This window comes from Lepus europaeus, chromosome 19, assembly GCF_033115175.1.
Source record: "Lepus europaeus isolate LE1 chromosome 19, mLepTim1.pri, whole genome shotgun sequence".
In the NCBI taxonomy this organism is placed as follows: domain Eukaryota; kingdom Metazoa; phylum Chordata; class Mammalia; order Lagomorpha; family Leporidae; genus Lepus; species Lepus europaeus.
The window spans coordinates 6,209,583-6,235,841 of NC_084845.1; the positions used below are offsets into that span (position 1 = coordinate 6,209,583).

A 26,259-nucleotide genomic window follows, 5' to 3' on the forward strand; every position below is an offset into this window, starting at 1 on the left:
CATCCACTGGTTCACTCCCCAAATGGCCACAATGTCCAGGGCTGCGCCAGGCTGAAGCCAGGAGCTCCATCTGGGTCTCCCACGTGGGTGGCAGGGCCCCCAGTCCTTGGCCCATCTGCTGCTTTCCCAGGCCATTAGCAGGGAGCTGGTTCAGAAGTGGAGCAGCCGGGACTCAAAGTGGTGCCCGTACGGGATGCCACCACTGCAGGCGGCGGCTTTACCCACTGCGCTACAGCACTGGCCCCTAGCTCTTGTAGGGAGCTGGCGCATCCCTGTAGCCCCAGGACTGTGTGAGATGCCTGTAGGAGCCCCGCCTCCCCGCTCCTCTAGTAGGGAGCTGTCACAACCCTGCAGTCCCAGGACTGTGTGAGATGCCTGTAGGAGCCCCGCCTCCCCGCTTCTCTAGTAGGGAGCTGTCACAACCTGCAGTCCCAGGACTGTGTGAGATGCCTGGAGATGTTCTGACCACACCCACGGCAGCAGTAAAACAGGAAATGCCTGAGGTGCCTGCTACCGCAGGGCGCTGCCTAGGTAGCATTTTTGAGTAATTTATAAGTACTCTTTGAGCTGCAAATGACAGAAACCCAGCTTAGCAAAAAGGGGGTGGGTGTGCCACTTACTGGTCCGTGGAGTGCAAAGCGCGGGACTCCACTGCCCTCCGGCACGGTTGGGCCCAGGCGCTCGGCCCTGTCACTGGGGCGGCTCTTCCACCTCTGGGCTCTTCCCGCTTCCGCACTGCTCGTCATCAGGCAGACTTTCCCCGGGGCGGTCACATGGCCACCGGAAGATCAGGCTTCCGTCCCCATAGCTGGGCCGTCCTAGTAGGGGCAGAGCGGGTGAGCCCCTGTGAACTGCTGGGGAGGGCAGTCCTGGGGAAGACCCTGGAGCTGTGTGTTAGTCAGGGTGCCCCAGAGAAACAGAGCCAACAGGGAGTGTGTGCATGTGTGTGTGTGTACATACATGCCACATGTATGTGCTTCTCTGCATGTGTGTCGTGTATGTGTGCATCTCTGTAGACGTTCAAGTGTTGTGTGTGTACATATGTGTGGTTTGTGCTTGTGTCATGTTTATACGTGTGCCTCTCTCGTGTGTTTGTGTGTTGCGTGGAAGTGTGTATGTGTTACGTGCACGTGTGCATCTGTGTGTTGTGTGTGAAGAGACTGTGGATGGAGGCTGATGCTCCGTCAGCTGGGGCCCCGGGAGAGCTGATGGTGTCAGTTCCAGTGCAAAGGCAGCGGGCGTGGGGCCCAGAAGGAGCAGCGTTTCCGTCTGCGTGTGGACCCTGGTGCGGTCAGGCAGGAGCCGCTCTGTCACAGCTTCCCCACAGTCCTCAGGGGAGGGGTGACGCCCACCCCAGCAGGGGCACAGTCTGCAGTTCAAACACTGCTCCCCGGGAACAGCCTCAGAGGCACACCCCAGTGTGTGAGCGCCCAGGCCCAGGCAGGCTGCCACCTAGGATCGCCAGCACAGAGAGAGTGACAAGAAGCAAGGGGAGTGGTGGCGGAGGCTGCTCTGTCTGGTAGTCGCCTGCTGTGCCGTGCACTGGGCAGGAGCTCCTTGCTGCTTGTTTACGTCAAACCTCCCCAAGCCTCATAGCAGCCGTTAGTGGACCAGGCCCACCCTTTGGTAACGGAGAAATCAAACCACAGAGACGTCCATAACTGCCCCGGGTTGCGCAGCTACCAGGGGGCTGAGCAGGTCTGAACCCCAGCTGCTGGGTTCCAGTTAGTGCCGGAGGGGAGCACGTCCGTCCTGCTGGTCAAGCTGCCCTTGGGAATCCCACCCCGCCCCACATCCGGCGAGGTTCAACCCCCAGCCACGCCGTCGAGCCTAGCTTCCTGCTGATGCAGATCCGGGAGGCAGCAGGTGAGGGCTCCAGTGGCTGGGGCCCTGCTGCCCACGCAGGAGACCTAGACTGGGCCTGCCGCCAGCGTGGGCGACCTCCACGGGGCCCTGCCGCCCGCGTGGGCGACCTCATGGCGACCTGGCTCCCAGCTTCAGCCTGACCCAGCCCCAGCTGTTGCAGGCATTTGGGGAGTGAGCCAGTGATGGGAACTCTCTGTCTCTCAAATAAATAAAAACTAATAAGAGCTGTTTAAACATGCAAAAAAGCTGAGTGCCAGATAGCCGGTACTGTGTGCTCCCTCTGTACAGAGCACGGGCCCCGCCCTCCGCAGTGCCTGATAGCCGGTACTGTGTGCTCCCTCTGTACAGAGCACGGGCCCCGCCCTCCGCAGTGCCTGATAGCAGGTACTGTGTGCTCCCTCTGTACAGAGCACGGGCCCCGCCCTCCGCAGTGCCTGGCCGTTTGAAGGGTAGGGGATTTGGGATGACATGTAACTTACTCACAGTTGCCTTGGGGCAGTGGGGCTGGGGGCTGGGGGCTGGGGGGATGTGGGTAGTTGGTTTGGGTTCCTTGCACTTCTCACCTTTCCATGCTGTTTGGCACTTCTGCTCTGAGCGCGACTTAGTTGTGAGTTAAACACGCCGTCGAAACTGACTGGTGGATTCATACCTGCAGTCTTACCCACTGGTCTGTGTGGCTCTTCCCGTGTGCACAGGTGACCCTGGGGGGCTACGGCTTCACCTACCGCTACCGCCCAGGTGGCAGACATGTGGCCTACGTGGAGGGCAGCAGGAGTCTGCATGAGGGGGACCTCGAGTTCATCAGCATGGACCTGCACAAGGGCTGTGGTAAGGGGGCCATGGAGACTGGCCTCGCACGGGGGCTCTGAGGGTCCCAGCCATGGTGGCAGAGCTCCAATGGAGAGGCTCCCCGAGGGCAGTGTGGGTGTGGGGTTCAGCACTACCACAGCAGGAAGCTGGCACAGGGATGGCCTTCACGGTGTGGCGTGGCCTTGGGAGAGCCCCCCAGAGGGGCGGCTGAGGACAGTTGGGAGCCACATGCGCAGCGTGGGAGTGGCCAGGCCCAGGCCAGGGCCGTGTCCCAGGCGTTAGCAGCCGGAGTCCTAGGGCAGCGTTGTGCGTAGAAGGGAAAGATGACCCAGGTGGGCTCCTTGAACCCTGCTTGGTTTACTAAGAGTTATTTATTTATTTGAAAGGCAGATTACATAGCTAGAGAAAAGATCTTCCATCTGCTGGTTCACTCTCCAAGTGGCCAACGTCAGTAGCCAGGAATTCATCTGGGTCTCCCATGTGGGTGGCGGGACCCCCACCCAGCACTTGGGCCACCTGCTGCTGCCTTCCCAGGTGCGTAGGCAGAGAGCTGGATGGGAAGTGCGGTGGCTGGGCCATGAACAAGCCTGATGGGCTGCCGGCATCGCAGGCTGCAGTTCAACCCACTCCGCTACAGTGCGGGCCCCAAGCCCTGCTTCTTCAGATCTCCTTATATTGTGGCCGTCTGTGTGCTGCCCATGTCCTCGACCATGCTGAGCGCCCTGGGGCAGGGAGAGGAGCTCTGCTCCCGTGTCTGGCAGCAGAGGTTGGCACAGTTGGCACTCAGTGTTCGCAGAGGGTTTGCACGTGTCTGAGCCACACGACAGGAGGTGCAAGGAAGAGAAAGCCACAGTCTCCCTTCTCCCCTGAGGCTGGGCTCCGTCCCCACCCTGGACTCCCTGTGCTCGTCCTGTCTGGCTTGTGGCTCAGACTCCTGTGCTATGGCTGTTCCCCTGCCAGACTGTCCAGGCACACCCGTGTCTGGGCTTTCAGGATGTGAAGTGGGGCCTGGCACAGGGATTCGCCGACTGTTTGCAAGAACGGAAGCTGAGTAGATGAGCGAGCGAGCGAGCAGGTGAAGGCCTGAATGGGTGAGGGTGGAGAGTGAGAAGGCGAGTGGAGAACGAACAGGGGCTGGTGGTGGTGATGCGTGCGTGCTTGGCTGAGTTGCTGAGACAGGGAAGGGTGTGCGTGCATCAGAGAGTGCCAGCACTGAGCCGCCTCCCCCTCCAGGGCCCTCCCGCCGGAGCGACCTGCAGGCACTGGGCTACTGTATGCTGAAGTGGCTCTGCGGGGTCCTGCCGTGGACACACTGCCTGCCTGACGCCGACGAGATCATGAAGCAGAAACAGAAGTGAGTCGGGGGCACCAGTGCAGCACCAGCTTGGCACCCCTGCAGGCGGGGCAGCAGGCTCAGAACCCTGCAGGACCAGGAATGGAGGGGAGGCAGAGTCCCGGGTACCACCCTCACGTGGCTCCGGGGCCGCCTCTGTGAGGCAGGATCCTGTCCACAGCCACCTCCCGGGGCCGTGGAGCGGCCTGGAGCCAGGCACACACAGCACTTACGTGGGCCTGCGGGACACCGTAAGTCACCATTCGTGCCTCGTGGTGAACCTGAGCAGCTCTGCCAGGCCCTGCCTCTGCCTCTGCCACACCAGGTCCTGCCAGGTCTAAGCGTCCAGCACCAGGGACAGCGAGTGGTCCTGGGCCTGGGTTTCAGCACTGCGGACAGCGAGTCGCAGGCCTATAGGGCTGTTCCCGTGCGGCTCAGCACCAAGGACAGAGCCAAGGACCAGCTTGGGGCAGCAGGCAGCTAGGTGCAGGAAGTGCTGGGGCACGTGTGTCGGCACCCCTGACCAGCCGCAGGGAGGCCCTGCAGGTGCAGAGGTCGGGGTCAGGATGCGGCGTGGACGTGGCAATGGGCGTTGCCTACGAGACGTTCACAGCAGCCGCTGCCCACGTCTGAAGTACAGGCGTGCCGTCAGACTCAGGCCTTGGCGATGTCCCGGGAGAGGGGCTTAGCTGGAGTGAGAAGAGGGAAGGGCTCCGCAGACGGCGTGACGGCCGTTGGGCTTCTGGTTCTGAGTGCGGTCGCTCCGACACACCGACTGAGACTTGACCCCCTCTCTGCTTCCCGTCTCCCCCCTGTCCACGCTTATGTTCACTTAGATTTGTGTCTTTGTGTGTGGTGGGGCTGTGGTTCGCATAGGTGGTGCCCTGCCCGGAAGCTCGTCTCCTCCCGGCCCTCTCTTCACTCCACACTGTCTTCCAGCTTCCGCCAGTCCTTGCGGCTGCCCCGCGTTCACTGTGTCAGCCGTGTGTAGGTGTGTCTGTCCATGAAGAGGCTTGTGCTGGTCCCGTGCGTTCACTTGCACACCTGGCCCCACAGCAGTGCCCCCGGCCCTCGGGGTCTGTCCCAAGGCTGTCGGTCCTACAGGGCCCCGTGTTTGCTGTGTGTTTTCTTATACCCGTCTATGGAAATGTGTAATCGATAAGTTAGGCCTACTAAGAGGCTAACAACAAGAGCTAATAATAAAATAGAAAAATTGTGATTACATTGGAATAAAAGCTCTGTGGCTGTTCTCTGTCTTTCTAACATACTGTGCTGTCCTCACCCTTCCTCTTGCTGAGCACAGGGGGCCACTGTGTGCCCAGATCTCACCGTTCCTTGCTGTCTGTCTGTGATTCTGTCAGTTGCACTGCCTGCTCTCCCCTGAGTGACGCTGCACCTGTCTGCTTGGGTCTTACCTGTGTCCCTGGGAAGCACGGGGGCGTTGAGTGTGGCTGAGTGGGGTACAGGGCACCATGTCCTGCATCTCATCCACGAGTTTCAGCCTCATGGTCCTCGGGGGGCCCTGCCCTCACCCCCACTGTCCTAGCCTCCTGTTTAAACGCACTCAGAGGAAGGGACATGTCTGCCCCACGTGGACCTGCTTTTAGTGACGTGTGCAGGGCTAGCTTGTCACACACCTGTGACAGGCACGACACTGGCGCCACCTCACGTCTGCTCAGGGAAGCCCAGGGTGAGCGCTCTGAGGATCTGACCACAGAGAGCTGAGGTCAGCTGCCCAGCTCCCACCGCAGCCAGGGAGGGGCTTGCTGCTGGGCCTGAGCCCCAAGCCGTTTGGTTGCAGAGGGGACCCTTCGCCTCGTCACTGTCGCTCTAGTGTGGGAGGCTTACTGGACGGATCAGTGAAGTCCCCTTCCCTCAGCAAATGCTCACCACGCACTGCCCTGGGCCAGCTCCGTCCTGGGCCCAGGTACAGGAGTGTGTGAGGTAAGAGCCCTGCCCTCGGGAAGCACCCACGCTGGTGGGCGAGGCAGACAGGAAAGGGCGTCAGAGATCTGACTGGTGGGAGCTGAGGGGCAGACCCTGGACTGTCGGGTGTGGTGTGGCGTCTGGGCAGGCCCACGCTGATAGCTGTCAGCATCGGGAGCACCTTGGTCTGGTGCTGAGAGCCCCAGGCATCCCTACATGGGGGGGGGCAGGGCGGGCATCCCTATGTGGGGGGAAGCAGTGCAGGCATCCCTACATGGGGGGGAGAGCAGTGCGGGCATCCCTACATGGGGGGGAGAGCAGTGCGGGCATCCCTACATGGGGGGGCCAGGGCAGGCATCCCTACATGGGGGGGAGAGCAGGGCGGGCATCCCTACATGGGGGGGGAGCAGGGCAGGCATCCCTACATGGGGGGGGAGAGCAGGGCGGGCATCCCTACATGGGGGAGAGCAGGGCGGGCATCCCTACATGGGGGGGCCAGGGTGGGCATCCCTACATGGGGGGGAGAGCAGGGCGGGCATCCCTACATGGGGGGGAGCAGGGCGGGCATCCCTACATGGGGGGGCCAGGGTGGGCATCCCTACATGGGGGGGAGAGCAGGGCGGGCATCCCTACATGGGGGGGAGCAGGGCGGGCATCCCTACATGGGGGGGGAGAGCAGGGCGGGCATCCCTACATGGGGGGGGAGAGCAGGGCGGGCATCCCTACATGGGGGGAGAGCAGGGTGGGCATCCCTACATGGGGGGGGGAGCAGGGCAGGCATCCCTACATGGTGGGGGAGCAGGACAGGCATCCCTACATGGTGGGGGAGCAGGACAGGCATCCCTACATGGGGGGGAGAGCAGGGCGGGCATCCCTACATGGGGGGGAGCAGGGCGGGCATCCCTACATGGGGGAGAGCAGGGCGGGCATCCCTACATGGGAGGGGCAGGACAGGCATCCCTACATGGGGGCGGAGAGCAGGATGGGCATCCCTACATGGGGGGGAGGGGGCCTTGAGCCCCCAGGCTTCGCAGAACCTGCTGGAACGTGAGCCGTGGCCCTGTTTTCTCGTAACTTCTTTACCTACAGATGGTGCTGCCTTCCCACTCTGAGCAGTAGGACCCAGGTTCCTTCTGCACTGAAGCCGGGTCAGGATAGGAGCACAGGTGGGGGCACGTGGTCAGGATAGGAGCACAGGTGGGGGCACGTGGTCAGGATAGGAGCAGAGGTGGGGGGCACGTGGTCAGGATAGGAGCACAGGTGGGGGGCACGTGGTCAGGATAGGAGCACAGGTGGGGGGCACGTGGTCAGGATAGGAGCACAGGTGGGGGCACGTGGTCAGGATAGGAGCACAGGTGGGGGGCACGTGGTCAGGATAGGAGCACAGGTGGGGGCACGTGGTCAGGATAGGAGCACAGGTGGGGGCACGTGGTCAGGATAACACAGGTGGGGGCACGTGGTCAGGATAGGAGCACAGGTGGGGGAGCACGTGGTCAGGATAGGAGCACAGGTGGGGGCACGTGGTCAGGATAGGAGCACAGGTGGGGGAGCACGTGGTCAGGATAGGAGCACAGGTGGGGGCACGTGGTCAGGATAGGAGCACAGGTGGGGGCACGTGGTCAGGATAGGAGCACAGGTGGGGGAGCACGTGGTCAGGATAGGAGCACAGGTGGGGGCATGTGGTCAGGATAGGAGTACAGGTGGGGGAGCACATGGTCAGGATAGGAGCACAGGTGGGGGCACGTGGTCAGGATAGGAGCACAGGTGGGGGCACGTGGTCAGGATAGGAGCACAGGTGGGGGAGCACGTGGTCAGGATAGGAGCACAGGTGGGGGCACGTGGTCAGGATAGGAGCACAGGTGGGGGGGCACGTGGTCAGGATAGGAGCACAGGTGGGGGCACGTGGTCAGGATAGGAACACAGGTGGGGGGCACGTGGTCAGGATAGGAGCACAGGTGGGGGCACGTGGTCAGGATAGGAGCACAGGTGGGGACACGTGGTCAGGATGGGAGCACGTGGTCAGGATAGGAGCACAGGTGGGGGGCACGTGGTCAGGATAGGAGTACAGGTGGGGGCACGTGGTCATGAAAGGAGCACAGGTGGGGGCACGTGGTCAGGATAGGAGCACAGGTGGGGGCACGTGGTCAGGATAGGAGTACAGGTGGGGGCACGTGGTCATGAAAGGAGCACAGGTGGGGGCACGTGGTCAGGATAGGAGCACAGGTGGGGGCACGTGGTCAGGATAGGAGCACAGGTGGGGAGCACGTGGTCATGAAAGGAGCACAGGTGGGGGCACGTGGTCAGGATAGGAGCACAGGTGGGGGACACGTGGTCAGGATGGGAGCACGTGGTCAGCATAGGAGCACAGGTGGGGGCACGTGGTCAGGATAGGAGCGCAGGTGGTGTCACGTGGTCAGGATAGGAGCACAGGTGGGGGCACGTGGTCAGGATAGGAGCACAGGTGGGGGGCACGTGGTCAGGATAGGAGCACAGGTGGGGGCACGTGGTCAGGATAGGAGCACAGGTGGGGGGCACGTGGTCAGGATAGGAGCACAGGTGGGGGGCACGTGGTCAGGATAGGAGCACAGGTGGGGGGGCACGTGGTCAGGATAGGAGCACAGGTGGGGACACGTGGTCAGGATAGGAGCACAGGTGGGGGCACGTGGTCAGGATAGGAACACAGGTGGGGGGCACGTGGTCAGGATAGGAGCACAGGTGGGGGCACGTGGTCAGGATAGGAGCACAGGTGGGGGGCACGTGGTCAGGATAGGAGCACAGGTGGGGGGCACGTGGTCAGGATAGGAGCACAGGTGGGGGGCACGTGGTCAGGATAGGAGCACAGGTGGGGGGGCACGTGGTCAGGATAGGAGCACAGGTGGGGACACGTGGTCAGGATAGGAGCACAGGTGGGGGCACGTGGTCAGGATAGGAACACAGGTGGGGGGCACGTGGTCAGGATAGGAGCACAGGTGGGGGGCACGTGGTCAGGATAGGAGTACAGGTGGGGGCACGTGGTCATGAAAGGAGCACAGGTGGGGGCACGTGGTCAGGATAGGAGCACAGGTGGGGGAGCACGTGGTCAGGATAGGAGCACAGGTGGGGGACACGTGGTCAGGATAGGAGCACAGGTGGGGGCACGTGGTCATGAAAGGAGCACAGGTGGGGGCACGTGGCCCGTGGCTGAAGTTCACGGCCGACTGCGGTTTCTGAGGTGCCTGTTGTGTTAGTCGAGGGCAAGGCTGAGCTGCTGTCGCTCTACAAAACTGCACCTCAGAAGAGGCCACGTGTGCTCTGCTCTCGGCCCCTTCAACACACACACATCCTTCCCCTCCCAGCAGCAGAGAGCACGGTGTGGGTGTGCAGTAAACGAAGACAGAAGTGAATGCCTGGGCTTGCTGTGAGGACAGAAATCAGCCAGCCTCGGCTGAGCCGGGGGCTTCCCGGGCTGGAGGGGGAGGCACAGACAGGAAGCGGGCCCCCCACGGTGAGGGGGGAAGTGGCCAGGGGGATTGGGCCCTGGGGATGGGGTAGGGTAGGGGCGGGCTAATGTCCCCATTGCTGACGGGCACTCCTACCCACGAGGTGCCGGATCCCAGAGCACGGCATGGGAGCGTTCCAGGCTGGGGGAGGGAGGCAGGATTTCTAGGCAGCACAGACTTGAGCTCTGTCGTTCATTGATTCAGTACCTGGTTGCTGGGGGCAAACAGTGCCAGTCTGTGAGCTGGAGGGACCCAGATACCAGGCAGCTCAGCGTCGCTCTGGCTCTCCACTGTGGGCGGTGGAACCACCCTGAGGCTCCCTTGGTTCGAGTCTCCCTCCCGCCATGTCCCTTAACTTTTTAAAGATTTTTTAAAAAGATTTATTTGAAACAGCTGGAGCTGAGCTGGTCTGAAGCCAGGAGGCTCACAGATAGCGGCCGTCAGTCCTTGGGCCATTCACTGCAGCTTTCTCAGGTGTGTTAGCAGGGAGCTGGGTCTGAAGTGGGGCTGCCGGAACTCAGACTCGCTCCCACGTGGGATGGCAGTGCCGCAGGTGGCAGCTTTACCCCTGTGCCACGATGCCGGCCCCTCCCCTAACTTTTTTTAAGATTTGTTTATTTGAGAGAGTTACAGAGAGATGTAGAACCAGAGAGAGAGAGAGAGAGAGAAAGGTCTTCCATCTGCTGGTTCACTCCCCAAATGGCTGCAACGGCCAGAGCTATGCTGATCCGAAGCCAGGAGCCAGGAGCTTCTTCTGGGTCTCCCATGCGGGTGCAGGGGCCCAAGGACTTGGGCCATCTTCTGCTTTCCCAGGCCAGAGCAGAGAGCTGGATTGGAAGAGGAGCAGCTGGACTCAAACTGGCACTCACATGGGATGCTGGCACTGCAGACCAGGGTTTTAACCCCTTGTGCCACAGTGCCACCCCCCCACTCTTAAGAACAGTTACTGCGCTTGTCACGTCTGGCACCTCCCCCAGCCCTCTGAGTGAATAAGGGCCTTCCCTTCCATGAGGGCCGAGTACTGAAGTGGTCGTAGCAGCCCTTTTAGCATCAGTGACAGCGTGGGAGACAGTCACTGCGGGGGCCCCAGCTCCTCCCATGGCCGCAGAGACCACACCGGCAGAGTTGGTGGCCTTGGCACTGCGCTCCCACCGTGATCCCCACCTCTCTGGATGTCTCAAGGGAGTAACCAGGATGCCCAGAAGGGGGCAGTGTTGCATCGTGCACGTTCTCAGGCGTTTTACTGATTCAGGAGAGGCTTTGCCCATCGGTCGCTGGGGGGCCACAGGAGAGCTGTAAGCACTGGGGTGCAGGGCCCTGTCTGGGGTGCAGAGGAGGCTGGAACGAAGCCTGTGCAGGGCCCAGAGCCATGGAAGACGTGGGGTGGGACAGAGCCGGGGAGCAGGAGGGAGGAGCGTCGGGACTTCCAGGCTGAGGGCTGGCCAAGGCAAGGATGGACAGCAGCCTGTGGCTGGGCCCGAGAAGAGGATGTGACTGGGCTCAGGACCGGAACGGGCAGGGCATGGACTTCAGCTTCCCGTGAGCGTGTGTGTGTGTCTTTGAACATGTATGTAAGCCGTGTGCCTGTGAATGTATAAGTTGTCGTTAATCACACACTGCATATTGTGAATTTGCCTAATTGCTGGAGGTATTTGTATCCCCAAATCAATGCTCACTCGCTCCCCATCAAGGCTGGAGCCGGGCTAGGCTCCACCTCCACGTTTCAGCCTTTCCGCCCGCCACTTCCTGCCTTCCGTCAGTGGTCTCAGTGCTGAGGTGCCCTGTGGGGTCGCCAGGCACAGGGAGGCCGGGACGACACGTGTGTCAGACGCCTGTGTTCAGGCGTGAGGCACAGCACGCTGGGCGAGTTCGATGCTAATGAGCATCGACGTTTTTGAGTGAGACGTCTTCCCACGGACGCACACGTCAAACAAGGTTGTGTGTCGATCGGATGATGGAAACGAGTTTCCATAGCAGCCCTGGCTCCAGACGGGGAGAAATCCCTGTCCACAGTGACTGTAGGGGCGGAACCACCAGGGACGGCCAGGCCCCCCTGTGCACGCAGCGTGGCGGGACTGCCGACCTTCCCTGGAAAACCTTTCACCTGAGCCCCTGTCCCTTCAGGTTCCTCGACAGCCCAGAGCCCCTGGCCGGACTGCGTGGTCCCCGGATCAGGCCCTCAGGTACGTCCAGAGGGTGCCGGGAACGGGCGGGGATGCGGACGGACCGGCGGCCTGGCTCGCCCTTGGGTTTGCCTCTGTGCTCTTCTGTCTTTCTTGGAGTGTCTGGATGCGTGTGTGGCACGTGCTCATTGTTGGAAAGCAGAAGTCTAGGCTCCTGGGTGTGTGTGAACAGCAGCCTGCACACCACCTTCTTTAATGGGACCCCGGGCTCCGTGTTCGCTTCCAACCTGCTGTTTTCATCTAAGAAGAGGATATTTTAGAGGTTTTCTTGGTCCATACTTGGAGAATCTTGTCAATATTTAATTGTGAGAAAATACACATAATACACAGGATTTTTAAAAATATATATATTTATTTATTTGAAAGAGTTACAGAGAGAGGGAGAGACAGAATTTCTATCCACTGGTTCCCTCCTCAGATGGCTGCAGTGACAGGGCTGGGCCAGTCCAAAGCCAGGAGCCAGGAGCCTCATCTGGGTCTCCCACGTAGGTGCAGGGGCCCAAAGCACTTGGGCCGTCTTCTACTGCTTTCCCAACTGCATTAGCAGGGAGCTGGATCGGAAGTGGAGCAGCCAGGACTCAAACCAGCACCTATGTGGGATGTCGACGCCACAGGCAGCAGCTTTACCCGCTGCACCACGGCGCCGGCCCCAGTGTCAGTGTTTTCAAAACTGATTGTTGCTCTTGAGTTTGTTGTGAAATCAGTTTAGTAAGTTAATAACAGGTTTTTTTCTTTCTTTCTTTTTTTTTTTTTTTAAGATATAGTTTATTGGGAAGGCAGAGTGACAGGGATAACAGAGCTTCCATCCACTGGGCCATCCTCTGCTGCTTTCGCAGGTGCGTTAGCAGGGAGCTGGATTGGAAGTGGAGCAGCCAGGACTTCAGCTGGTGCCCTGATGTGGACTGCAGCTGTTCCAGGCCGTGCCTTAACCTGCTGCACCACAGTGCCAGTCCCCCACCCCCGAATGGTATCATTAAACGTTTGAAAGGCACATTGAACATACGAGTGCAGGGACAGTGTTGTGGGGCAGTCGGTTAAACCACAGCCAGCAATGCAATATCCCAAATGAGCGCCAAACATACCTGATGCCTGCCACCCACCTGGGAGACGGGGTGGATCCCAGGCTGCGGCCTGGCCCAGCACGGGCATTGTAGCCATCTGGAGAGTGAGCCAGCGGTGAAATCTCCCTCCCCTCCCCCACATCTGCATGGTTTTCTCCCCATCCCTCTGCACTCTGCCTTCAAATAAAGAAAGAAATCTTAAAAAACAAAAACAAAAAGCCAGAGTGCTTCACAGGGCTGAGGAAATGCTGTGTGTGAGGAGGTCTCCGTGGGGGTCTCTGTGACTCCTGTGGGTACTGATGGAGGTGCATGAGGGGGTCTCCGTGACACCTGTGGTACTGCTGGAGGTGTGTGAGGGGGTCTCGGTGACACCTGTGGTACTGCTGGAGGTGTGTGAGGGGGTCTCGGTGACTCCTGTGGTACTGCCGGAGGTGTGTGAGGGGGTCTCGGTGACACATGTGGGTACTGATGGAGGTGTGTGAGGGGTCTCGGTGACACCTGTGGTACTGCTGGAGGTGTGTGAGGGGGTCTCGGTGACACCTGTGGTACTGATGGAGGTCTGTGAGGGGTCTCGGTGACACCTGTGGGTACTGCTGGAGGTGTGTGAGGGGTCTCGGTGACTTCTGTGGTACTGCTGGAGGTGTGTGAGTGGGTCTCTGTGACACCTGTGGTACTGCTGGAGGTGTGTGAGGGGTCTCGGTGACTCCTGTGGTACTGCTGGAGGTGTGTGAGGGGGTCTCCGTGACACCTGTGGTACTGCTGGAGGTGTGTGAGGGGGTCTCTGTGACACCTGTGGGTACTGCTGGAGGTGTGTGAGGGGTCTCGGTGACTTCTGCGGTACTGCTGGAGGTGTGTGAGTGGGTCTCTGTGACACCTGTGGGTACTGCTGGAGGTGTGTGAGGGGGTCTCGGTGACACCTGTGGGTATTGATGGAGGTGTGTGAGGGGGTCTCGGTGACACCTGTGGGTACTGCTGGAGGTGTGTGAGGGGGTCTCCGTGACACCTGTGGTACTGCTGGAGGTGTGTGAGGGGGTCTCGGTGACTCCTGTGGGTACTGCTGGAGGTGTGTGAGGGGGTCTCGGTGACACCTGTGGGTACTGCTGGAGGTGTGTGAGGGGGTCTCGGTGACTCCTGTGGTACTGCTGGAGGTGTGTGAGGGGGTCTCGGTGACACCTGTGGTACTGCTAGAGGTGTGTGAGGGGGTCTCGGTGACACCTGTGGTACTGCTGGAGGTGTGTGAGGGGGTCTCCGTGACACCTGTGGGTACTGCTGGAGGTGTGTGAGGGGTCTCGGTGACACCTGTGGTACTGCTGGAGGTGTGTGAGGGGGTCTCGGTGACACATGTGGGTACTACTGGAGGTGTGTGAGGGGGTCTCAGTGACTCCTGTGGTACTGCTGGAGGTGTGTGAGGGGGTCTCCGTGACACCTGTGGTACTGCTGGAGATGTGTGAGGGGGTCTCCGTGACTCCTGTGGGTACTGCTGGAAGTGTGTGAGGGGGTCTCGGTGACTCCTGTGGTACTGCTGGAGGTGTGTGAGGGGGTCTCTGTGACTCCTGTGGGTACTGCTGGAGGTGTGTGAGGGGGTCTCGGTGACTCCTGTGGGTACTGCTGGAGGTGTGTGAGGGGGTCTCCGTGACACCTGTGGTACTGCTGGAGGTGTGTGAGGAGGTCTCGGTGACTCCTGTGGGTATTGACAGAGGTGCCAGACGTCTGAGAAGCAGCGGTTGGCCTGTGGGTGCACAGAGCATGCTGGAACCACGCCAGTGTACTCAGGCCTGTGCCCTCACTGAACAGTACCAAGATTGTCTCCAGCTGTCTGCTGTTGGAAACGCTTCATTGCATGGTTTGTTTGGTGTTTGTTCGGTTGTTTTGGCCTCCCTGAGTTTTGGTTTAAATGCCGTCATAATTTTTTTTTTTTGATAGAGTGGATAGTGAGAGAGAGAGACAGAAAGGTCTTCCTTTTTGCCGTTGGTTCACCCTCCAATGGGTGCTGCGGCCGGCGCATCTCGCTGATCCGAAGCCAGGAGCCAGGTGCTTCTCCTGGTCTCCCATGCGGGTGCAGGGCCCAAAGACTTGGGCCATCCTCCACTGCCTTCCCAGGCCATAGCAGAGAGCTGGCCTGGAAGAGGGGCAACCGGGATAGAATCCGGCGCCCCAAGCGGGACTAGAACCCAGTGTGCCGGCGCCACAAGGTGGAGGATTAGCCTGTTAAGCCACGGCGCCGGCCGCCATCATAATATTTGCCTATAAAATAGGTTGAACTGAACTGCGGTGTCTGACATGAGAAGTGAAGGTTCCTGACCCTTCCCAGCCCCTCCCCAGTGCCCTTGGAAGTGACCCTGTGAGTGCTAGTGAGGTGGTGAAGGTTGCGGGACCGGCGCGTGCCGCCCATAGTGAGCAGGTGGCAGTGGCCGTCACCCCCTAAACACAGAGGCCGGAAACAACCTCTGGGTGCTGGGTCCAGCCGGTGGTTCTTCTGCCGGTCTTTAAGGGGGCGGGGCTGGCCGGTGTAGTATCTGGGGCTCTCCGGGGGCCGGACGGCCCAGGCGCTCCTCACTGTCCCATGTGGCAGAGGTGCTGCTCTAGGCGCCTCGGCTGGGCTGGCTCACCCCTGCCCCACAGGGTCACGTGTCCCCGGGGCAGCTCCCCCAGAGGAGCCCCAGAACCTCAACTCTGCCACTGCTCAGCTTCAGAACAACCAACAGGTGACCCGACCCAAGGGGCAGGGAAGCCCACTCCTCCTGCCACAGGGGAGGGAGGGGGCAGCAGCAGCGCCACACCCAGGACCCGGAGGCACAGGCTCCTCCTTCAGCTCTCAGCCCAGGCAGCCACCTGGGGCACAGGTCGTTTTGTTTTGTGTTACTCTACCTCCTTATTGTTAGGGCTGACTGGAACTGGGTAAAACTACTGTGTGTGTGTTTAAGATTTATTTTATTTATTTTGAAAGAGTTACAGAGAGAAAGGGAGAGACAGGCCTTCCACCCACTGGCTCACTCCTGAGATGGCTGCAGGGGCCAGGGCTGGGCCAGGCCAAAGCCAGGAGTCGGGAGCTTCATCCCGGTCCCTTGCAGGGGTGCAGGGCCGGACACTTGGGCATCCTCACTATTGGCAGGGAGCTGGATCAGAAATGGAGCAGCTGGGACAAGAACCGGTGCCCGTGTGGGATGTTTGGCTTTGCAAGCTGCGCTTTACCTGCTACGGCACAACACCAGCCCCAAACCATTGTGTTTTATAAAGCGGTTTTTGTCTTTTGTGTGTAAAAACGGGCTCCCTCTACGCACACCTGTTCGGCATCTTGTTTTTCTCGGCTCCCCAGCGGGGCTGTGTCCCCGCTCGGTGTCCCCGCTCGGCTTTCCCTCACAGCTGCGCGGCGCCCGGGTGTCAGACAGAGGCCGTTCTCGCTTTGTGCTGGGGGTGTTTGTTGCCATTCGCAGCGTCCCTGCTCAGGAGCCCCCGCCCTCAGGAGCCTCATCAGGCCACGTCTCTGAGTTTTCTGAACTCGCTGGGCTCTGGCCGCGGCCATGCCGCTCCCACTGCTCCCCCTCTCGTCCTCCCTCCACGCGGAGGACGAGCGCCGAAGCCGACAGCAGCAGCCAGGGGCGGGTGGGGGTGCGGGGAGGGAGTCACGGCCTCGGGTGTGGGTGCCTGTGCCCCCGAGCCTCAGCTTCCCCGCGTGTACGCTGCGGCCCGTGGCAGCCCCCAGCATTCAACACAGACCCCTGTGCACTCCGCTGGACGCAGCCGGCCGCTCGTGCACTGTGCCCAGTCCTCTCACAGCGGCTGTTACGACCGCTGAGGGCATCACACTCGGCACTTCTAAGAGATGTAACGGAGACCGGTGCCGTGGCGTAGCGGGTGAGGCCGCCCCTGCAGCACCGCATCCCATATGGGCGCCAGCTGGGGTCCCTGCTGCTCCCCTTCCCGTCCAGCCCCCTGCTCGTGCTCCTGGGAAGGCAGCTGAAGACGGCCCCAGTGCCTGGGCCCCTGCACCCGCGTGGGAGACCCGGAAGAAGCTCCTGGCTCCTGGCGTCAGCCTGGCCCAGCCCTGGCCGTTGTAGCCATTTGGGGAGTGAACCAGCAGATGGAAGACCTCTCTCTCTCTCTGTGTCTCTCTCTTCCTCTGTCTGTGTAACTCTGACTTTCAAATAAATTAGTAGATCTTTAAAAAAAAGTAAACGTGATGGTGTTGGACTTAGCTAGAGGGCAGGGGAGCAGGAGTCAGCCCGGACGGCCCCTGGGGTCCGCCCTGCCTTCCGCCAGGGAACTGTGAGGTGTAAATTTTCACAAATGTAGACATTGCAGAAGAGCCGCACTTTGTGAGACGTGCCTGGAACCCGAGCCCAGCGCCCGCCGGTGAGGTTGTGGTGCGGCCGCTCCCGCTCGCTGGCCATGGTCCGGTGCAGCTTTCCTGTGCGGACAGCAGCCCTGTTGTGCGAGTCCTCGTCACACGGCGTGGCCCGCCATGTGCCATGGAAGCTGGCCAGCCCATTTTACTTTGTTATGTATTTAAAGGTTTGTTAATTGACTTGAAAAGCAGATTTACATAGAGAGAGACAGAGAGTAGGAGATCTGACTACTGGTTCACTCCCCCAAAGGACTGCAATGGCCAGGGCTGGGCCAGGCAGAAGCAGGAGCCTGGAGCTCCATCCGGGTCTCCCACGCGGGTGCAGGGACCCAAGCACCTGGGCCATCCTCTGCTGCCTTCCCAGGTACGTTAGCAGGGAGCTGGATCGGCAGCCGAGCAGTCGGTACTTGAACCGGCACCCATATTGGATGGCAGGGTCACAGGCAGCAGCTTCACCCGCTGTGCCACGGCACCAGCCCCGCCGGCCCATTTTAGAGACACACACACTGAGTCTTCCACCTCGGTGATGTGATGGCACCGGCTTGTAACCAGCACAGGGCAGGGAGGCAGCTGGGGCCCCAAGCGGTGCCGGCTGGAGTGCCCAGTGCTCAGGTAGTCCCAGCTTGGTTCCGCTGGTGCCAGCGCTGGACGTCTTCCAGGAAATGGGGGAGACGTCTGTGCTCCTGGCAGTGCCAGTGGGCACCGTGCTGAGCCCTCAGGCGCCCTGTCTCCCCCAGGGGGTGTCTCGACCACGGAGGCCCTGCGGGAGTACCTGCAGGTGGTGACGGGCCTGCAGTACGAGGAGACGCCGCCCTACGCCGCGCTGAAGAAGCGTCTGGAAGCGCCGCTGCGGGGAATGTGTGTGTCGCCCTACGACCCCCTGGACCTCCCGATGGTGCCGTAGGGAGCCCAGGTGGGGAGGCTTCGGAGTCCCCGCCCCTCTCGCCCCGGCCCCGCCCAGGCTGCCAAGGGCCGGCTCCCAGTGCCAGTCATGTGGACACCAGGGCCGGCCCCCAGTTAAGCGCCTTTCTCCACAGGCTTCTGGGACTTGCCCGGGAGCAGAAACCCGACGCGTCCTAGCTGTCAGGGAAGGGGAACCTCTGGCCGTGGGCATGACTGGACTCGGCCCCGGGAGCCACACCGGGATGCTGTCTCTCATCTTCCCTTCCCCATCCGTCCCCTGCCCTCGGCCCCCCACCCATCCACCTGCGGGGTCTGCTTCCCTCGTCCACCCAGGCAAGAAAGCTTCAGGCGCTCCACACTGGCTCCCCTGGTCGGCACGGGGCACCTGCCCTGGGGGGAGGGGGGCTCCTTCAGCTGGTGGCCGGCGTGGGCGTTTCTCAGGGTCCTGTTCCGGCAGCGCTGCCTAACACGTGTGCATGGCCCTGCTGCTCCCTCAGCGCCCCGGAGCACCGCGTGCCGCGCAGGTGTTTGGGGAGGGTTGGAAGCTCCGGCAGTGTCCTCGTTAACGTTGGCAGGTGTGGGGCCATGGCCTGGAACCAGAGCTCAGGGTCTTGTCCACGGCCACTGCCAGGTCTGGAGACCTATGGCAGGGGCTGCTGCTCGACATCCTACCGTGCACTACAACCCCCAGGAAAGATCCGTGGGCCCTGATGTGCCCGGAGCCACGTCGCGAGCCCCTGGTCCCGGTGAACCTGGGTGGGGCGGCCCCGGGCAGGCAGCTGGCCACCTCCTTAATGCCGCCATCTTCTTGCCGTTGCTGCCTCGTTCCCGCAGCCCCCCACCCCACAGCCGAGGCTGAGGGTGAGCTAACGCACCTGGTGCAGCACATGCTGGAGCTGCCCCGACTGTGGGGGTTTCGGTGGTTGGCTCTGCCGTCCCAACAGACCCGCTCCAGGGGGCCGCTGTGTGGCTGAGCAGCCAGCCCCCAGGCAGCGAGTGACCGTCCACGCGGGCTGAAGGCCAGTGGCCAGCAGGGAGGCTGCACGGCGCTGTCCCCAGGAGGCAACTGTCCGGGGCAGGGGTCTTTTTTTTTTTTATTTATTTATTTTGACAGGCAGAGTGGATAGTGTGAGAGAGAGACAGAGAGAAAGGTCTTCCTTTACCGTTGGTTCACCCTCCAATTGCCGGCGCGGCCAGCGCATCTCGCTGATCCGAAGCCAGGAGCCAGGTGCTTCTCCTGGTCTCCCATGCGGGTGCAGGGCCCAAGGACTTGGGCCATCCTCCACTGCCTTCCCGGGCCATAGCAGAGAGCTGGCCTGGAAGAGGGGCAACCGGGATAGAATCCGGCGCCCCAACCGGGACTAGAACCCGGTGTGCCGGCGCCACAAGGTGGAGGATTAGCCTGTTAAGCCACGGCGCCGGCCCCGGGGCAGGGGTCTTGAGGCAGCGCGCCGAGGAAGTGGAGGTGGAGGACCAGAACCTGCCAGGTGACGGCGGCCCCGCGCCTGCTCAGGTATGAGGGGTCCAGCTCCCGTGCAGCCTGGACGCCATGGCGATGTGAGAGGACCAGGCCTTCGCACAAGTGGAACTTCTGCCTTTAATGATTCAGTTATCTGAAAGGTGCAGGGGGAGAGAGATCTTCCACTCGCTGGTTCACTCCCCAGATGGCTGCAACAGCCAGGGCTGGGCCAGGCGGAGCCAAGGGCTCCATCTGCATCTCCCATGCGGGTGCAGGGCCCCAAGCACTCAGGCCATCTCCTGCTGCTTTCCCAGATGCATTAGCAGGGAGCTGGATCAGAAGTGCAGCAGCTGGGACTTGAACCATTGCTCCCATATGGCTGCTTAACCCGCTGCACCACGCCCCCAGCCCTAAGCGGAAGTTTTAAAACTCAAAAGCTAACAATAGAGCCCCTTCAGGATCCCCGTTGTTCCAGATCTAGCTTCCTGCCAGCCACTCGCCCGTGACGTGCTCGTCCCATGGTCAGGAGCTCCCAAGCACCTGCTGTTACAAGAGCCCGGGACCTCGGAGCCACAGAAAGATCCTCTCCTGCTTTGTGCAGCGCCCACCTGGGCCAGCGTGGCTGTGGTCTCCCTTCCCACCCCCCTCAGCCCGCTGCGCAGGGGCACCTCTGAGTGTGGGCGACATGCGGTGCCCAGGGCTGAGAAGGAGGAAGCTCCAGGGCAGGCGTTTGGCCTAGCAGTCAGGACGCCTGCACCCCACTCAGAGTGCCTGGGTTCAACTCCCGGCTCTGCCTCTGACTCCAGCTCCCTGCACTCCACTGTGGGGTGAGGGGCAGCAGGTGACAGCCCCCCTGGCCGGGTTCTCATCAACCCCACGAGAGACCTGGTGAAGCTCCAGGCCCCTTGGATACTGCAGGAGCTTGGGAGCGAAGCAGCTCTCTTTCTCTGGCTCTCGGATGAGAAACCAAAGTGGAAAGGGAGGCTCCCGTGAGAGCAAGGACTCTGGTGGGCGAGGGGCCTGGGGGACTCCGGGCCAGGGCACCTCTGGAAAGCCCGGCGCCTCGCAGACCTGACGGGGAGCAGAGTAAGAGCCGGCTCTAGAGCCCTGTTGTGCTCTGCGTCGGGAGCCAGCCCTCGGCCCTGGGGTCAGTGGGACCAGCCGGGGGTCCGTGTCCTTCCCAGGTAGACCAGATGGGCAGACTCAAGATGGTGCTGCGAGAGCATGGAGTCGATTCTAGACCAGCAAGACCACCTGCCATTCTAGTCCCGACATCTCTCCCCCTCGTTACTACACAGCGCTCCTTCTCGGGAGTCTGGGGTCCTCCCCGGGGGTCCCCGTGAGGCTCCTCTCTAGCCACACAGCCCCGTGCACACCCAGAGAAGCACGTGTCTGATGGGCGTTGTCTCCACCCGTCCCCTCCACGTGCTCCCGGTGCCTGTGCTGATGGCGCCTGGCAGGTACCAGGGCCTTTGTGAGCGTCCCCCAGTGCATGAGACCTGAACGGCCACTTTGATTGTCTTCCAGGGTTTCAACGTGCAGTCGGAAACAAAGCCTTAAGAGAAAACGAAGAGAAAACGAAGAGATAATGTGATTCGAGGCCTGCTGTTTAATTACAGATAAACTTCTAGAAAAATCCCTGGAATGTGTGTTCCTGCCACTGCTCGCCCCCCCGTAGCGTCGGGGAGGCCGGCAGCTGCCCTCCGTATAATGTGAAGTCTTTCCCCTGTCCAGCCTCGCACGGCAGACTCCAGCTGGCGGCCGGGGTGTGGACGGAGCCCAGCAGGGACCCTCCTGCCGCCGGCACCGCTCTGCTTTGGAAATAAATCGTTCTATCGGAGCTGGGGAAGCCCGGTGTCCGCGGAAAGAACTTCTTGTCGGGAACGTTTGGCTCCTCGCAACGCCGCTGTCATCCACCCGTTCCAGCTCCCACTGCCCCTCCGCCCACCAAGCCACTTTTTTGTAAACACTTATTTATTTGAAAGCAGAGTTACAGAGAGTACCCATCCTCAGGCCCCCGTGCAGGCCCTCCCTGCGCCATGCGTTCCGGTCCCTCCAGCCCTGCCAGGCAGCAGGGGCCACGTGATGAGCTCGTGCTGCCTGGAGGACGCCGGGGACGGGCCTGCGGGCCCAGCTGACAGCCGATCGGAAGGAGTTGGTCTTTCAGCGCAGGTCGCCGGGGCTGGGAAGGGGGCTTTGCAGAAGCAGCACGGATGGAGATGGGGGGGTCCCTGTGGACAGAGCCTGGGCACAGGTCAGGGGGAGTCCTGCTCTCTGTCTGTGCCTTTCAAGTGAATTTTTATGTTTTTACATTTTATAAACATTTATTTTTGGGGGCCGGTGCTGTGGCACAGTGGGTTAACGCCCTGGCCTGCAGTGCTGGCATCCCAAATGGGCGCCAGTTCGGGACCCAACTGCTGCACTTCCTATCTGGCTCTCTGCTGTGGCCTGGGAAAGCAGTGGAAGATGGCCCAATTCCTTGAGCCCGTGCACCCACGTGGGAGACCCAGAAGAAGCTCCTGGCTCCTGGCTTTGGATTGGCGCAGTTCCGGGTGTTGCAGCCAATTGGGGAGTGAACCAGCAGATGGAAGACCTCTCTCTCTCTCTCCCTCTGCCTCTCCTCTCTCTCTGTAACTCTGACTTTCATAAATAGATCTGTAAACATTTATTTATTGGGGCTGGCGTTGTGCCTTAGCAGGCATCTCATGTGGGTACTGGTTCTTGTCCTGGCTGCTCCACTTCTGATCAGCTCCCCACCAACAGCCTGGGAAAGCAGTGGAAGATTCCCCAAGTGCTTGCACTCCTGCACCCACGTGGGAGACCCAGAGGAAGCTCCTGGCTCCTGGCTTGAACCTGGCCCAGCCCTGGCTGTTGTGAACCACTGGGGAATGAACCAGTGGGTGGAAGATCAGTCTCTTAGTCTAACTTTGACTTTCAAAATAAGTGAGTTTTAAAAAGATTTGTTTATTTATTTGAAAGTGAGCATTAGAGATACCTTGCCTCTGCTGGTTCACTCCCCAAATAGCTGCCGTGGCCGGGGCTGGGCCAGGCCAAAGCCAGGAGCTTCATCCGGGTCTCCCACATGCATGATGGGGGCCCAAACACACGAACCATCTTCCACTGATTTTCCCAGGCCATTAGCAGAAGAGGAGCAGTTGGAACACAGACCAGCACCCATGTGGGATGCCAGTGTCGCAGGTGGCGGCTTAACCCACTCTGCCACGATGCCAGTCCCTCAAGTAGATTTTTAAACATTTTGTCAAAGCTTGTGGGATCAGGGCCGGTGTTGTGGCACAGCATTGCCGCCTGCAATGCCAACATCCCTTATGGGAGCCAGATCGAGTTCTGGCTTCTCCACTTCTGTTCCAGCTCCCTAATACACGTGGGAAAGTCCTTGGGCCCCTGCACCCACGTGGGAGACCCAGGTGAAGCTGCTGGCTCCTGGCTTCTTCCTGGCCCAGCCCTGACCATTGTGACCATCTGGGGAGTGAACCAGAGGATGGAAGATTTTTTTCTCTTAAAGATTGCTTTCTTTATTTGAAAGGGAGAGAGATCTGCCATTCACTGGTTCACTCCCCAGGATGACTGCAACGGCCAGAGCTGTGCCGATCCGAAGCCAGGAGCTTCTTCTGGGTCTTGCATGCGGGTGCAGGTGCCCAAGGACTTGGGTCATCCTCCACTGCTTTTCCAGGCCATAGCAGAGAGCTGGATCGGAAGTGGAGCAGGGGCCAGTGCTGTGGTGTAGGGGGTAAAGTTGCCATCTGCAGTGCCGGCATCCCATATGGGCGCCAGTTCAAGTCCACTTCCAACCCAGCTCTCTGCTGTGGCCTGGGAAAGCAGCAGGAGATGGTCCAAGTCCTTGGGTCCCTGCACCCACATGGGAGACCCGGATGGAGCTCCTGATCTTTGGATCAGCCCAGCTCCAGCCGTTGCAGCCATGTGCGGAGTGAACCAGCGGATAGAAGATCTCTGTGTCTCTGCCTCTCTTCTGTAACTGACTTTCAAATAAGTAAATAAATCTTAAAATAAAAAAGCTCTCCTGAGCTCCGGTGTCCTGTCCTGGAATCAGGTGTCCCCAAAGCTCACCGAGGTGCCTCCTGGCTGCTGCTGGCCCAAGCCGCTGGGGGCTGGGTGTTACAGGGTGGGTCAGGTAGAAACCTGTGGATCAGAGCAGCTGGAAAGGCAAGTTTGGCGACTCACTCTGGTCCTCAGCTTTCTCCTGAGAAACGGGGATTCACACACACAGGCCAGGGGTTCCTCTCGCTCGACAGCGCCGAGCGCGGAGCGTGGCTACTCCCGTTGTCCAGCTGAGGCCACGCCGACTGCCCTGGCTACCACGCCCACACTGAGGCCACGTCCGGAGCTGCGGGCCGGCGCCTGCGTCGTGCGGACATGACCGCGACTTTGGGTTCTCTCTGCTCCTGCCAGGGTGTAGCTCGGGCGGTGGCCTCTGCGGGACACGGGGTGGACATTCAGTGACCGCTGTGGACGGAAGGAAGGATGCATGGGGGTCTTGGCGGAGCCACGGCCTTCTCGACCCCCGAGTCGCCTGCAGGGCTCGGCCCAGGGAACGCTGCTCGAGATCCGGGCGTCCCAAGGCGGGAGCAGGACATCGCGGGCTGGCCGCGTCCAGGCCGGCCAGGGCTGAGCCGTTCCCGGCGCGGCGCGGGCGCCCCCTGGCGGCGGAGCCGAGTAAGGCCGCGCGGACGCCCGCCCGGTTCGCAGTGAGGCGGAGTTAGCGCCCACGTGACTCCCAGGTGCTCAGAGACCAGGCAGCTCAGGTGCAACAGGGCCGGCTTCTGCCTCGCTCCTGAAGGAGGGAGAAAAGCCCGAATCGCTCCTAGTTTGTTAGTGGAGCGTAAGCTAGCTCGTTCTCCGTTTCTGCCGGTGAGCCTGAGCCGAGGGGCAGGTGTGGGTGCCTGCATCCCACACCCCGGCGAATCCAGGCTCCGCTTCTGATCCCGCTTCCCGCGGATGCGCCTGGGAGGCAGCGGCTGGCGGCTCCTGCTTGGGCCCCCGCACCCATGTGGGAGCCCTGGGTGGAGTTCCAGGCTCTTGGCTTTGGCGTGGGCATTCGGGGAGTGAGCCAGTGAATGGAAGATCTCGCGCGCTCGCTCGCTCTCTGTAACACTTTCAACTAAATTAAATCTTAAAAAAAAAAAAAAAAGACAAACAAGAATGGAAACCACCCAAGTGCCTGGCATTACAAAAGCTAAGTAAATGCACATTAAATAGAGTCAGGAAGGGGGATGGGAAGTGAGTGCTGATCGGAGGCAGGGTTCAGTTTGGAGTGACATTTGGAAGGAGCTAGGGTCGGGGTTGCTAAACGTTGTGTGTGCATCGAATGCCACCGTGTGAATTCCCCCTCAGATTTTCAAATCCCACTTTTTCCAGAGAGCATTGATTCAAAAGGTTTGTCGCCAGGTGGGGAGGGTCGGGTGCACCTGGGCTACTAAACACAGGGTTTCCAAGTGAGGCAAGGCTTGGGCTCATCCATCCGCTAAGCCACCGCCTCCAACGCCAGGAATACCGGTTCAAGTCCTGGCCGCTCTGCTTCCACCCAGCTCCCTAACGCACCTTGGTAGGCAAGTGCTTGGGCCCTTGCACCCATGGGGGAGACCTGGATGGAGTTCCAGGCTCCTGGCTTCAGCCTTGTTCAGCCCCAGCTGTCTGGGGAGTGAAACAGCAGGTGGAAGATCTGAGAGGAGAGGCAGAGAGAGAAAGAGGGAGAGGGAAGTCTTTTTCCATCCGCTGGTTCACTCCCCAATTGGCCACAACGGCCAGAGCTGCGCCGATCCGAAGCCAGGAGTCAGGAGCTTCTTCCGGGTCTCCCACGCGGGTGCAGGAGCCCAAGGACTTGGGCCATCTTCCACTGCTTTCCCAGGCCACAGCAGAGAGCTGGATTGGAAGTGGACTTGAACCAGCACCCATATGGGATGCCGGCCCTGCGGGCAGCCACTTTACCCACTACACCACAGCGCCGGCCCCTATAAATAAATCTTAAAAAAAAAAAAAAAAATACTGAGGCTGCAGTTGTGGCGTAGTGGGTTAATCCACCACCACCTGAGACACCTGCACCCCATATGGGTGCTGGTTCAAGTCCCAGCTGCTCCACTTCCGATCCAGCTCCCTGCTAGTGTGCCTGGGAAAGCAGCAAAAGATGGCCCAAGCGCTTGGACCTCTGCCACCCCTGTAGGAGACGCAAATGGAGTTCCAGGCTCGATTTCAGCCTGGCCCAGCCCTGACCATTGCCCTTCAAGTAAACTAAAAGTAACGCCTTCCTCTTGGGTCAAGTGGGGTGGGCCCTGCGGCACAGGTTACGTCACCCCCATCTCACATGGGAGCTCCTCCACTCCCCATCAGGCTCCCTGCTAACACACCTGGGAGGCAGCAGGTGATGGCTGAAGTACTCGGGCCCCTGCCACCCGTGTGGGAGACCCGGGTGGAGTTGCAGCCTCCAGGCTTCAGCCCAGCTCAGCCCTGGCTGATGTGGGAATTTGGGGAGTGAGTCAGCGGATGAAGATCTGCCACCCAGCCTTTCCAATAAGCAAATCCATGAGACGGTGCTCGGCACAGAGCGAGCCCTTAACAAGTGTCGGGGAGCAGGCCACGCCTGTGCACAGGAACCCTGTGGAAGACGGGGCTGACGCCAGCCTTGCAGCGCCCGCCATGTCTGCTGCAGCCACGCCGGTGTGGGCGTGGTCCTGTGCCGTGTGTGTGACAAGGATCCCGGGGATGTGGCACCTTTGGCTGTCTCTTCTGCCATCGGTATAGACACTGGATGGTCCGGGTGTAAAGCCACCCACTCTGTCTTTGCCGAGGCCTTGCTGGGCTTGTGGCCATGCAAACACTGTTTGGATGGAAAGCCTAGCTCACAGCCCGCCCCCGCCCCTC

General features: G+C 60.7%; 1 protein-coding gene across 5 annotated transcripts in view; it reads left to right on the forward strand.

The window, feature by feature from the left end:
* The window catches only part of VRK3 (VRK serine/threonine kinase 3), a 39,366-nt gene extending 15,958 nt beyond the window's left edge, over nt 1-23,408 (forward strand). For 2 of the 5 annotated variants that reach the window (XM_062177927.1, XM_062177926.1), the window contains exons 10-14: nt 2,562-2,694; nt 3,910-4,030; nt 11,539-11,597; nt 17,741-17,916; nt 20,893-23,408. In XM_062177927.1, the coding sequence (XP_062033911.1) occupies nt 2,562-2,694; nt 3,910-4,030; nt 11,539-11,597; nt 17,741-17,907 (480 nt within the window). In that variant the 3' untranslated portion in view covers nt 17,908-17,916; nt 20,893-23,408. Of the gene's footprint in view, nt 1-2,561; nt 2,695-3,909; nt 4,031-11,538; nt 11,598-17,740; nt 17,917-20,892 lie in introns of those variants that run through there. The other 3 variants (XM_062177928.1, XM_062177930.1, XM_062177929.1) reach the window with 3 other exon arrangements.
* Nucleotides 23,409-26,259: the final 2,851 nt, after the last annotated feature.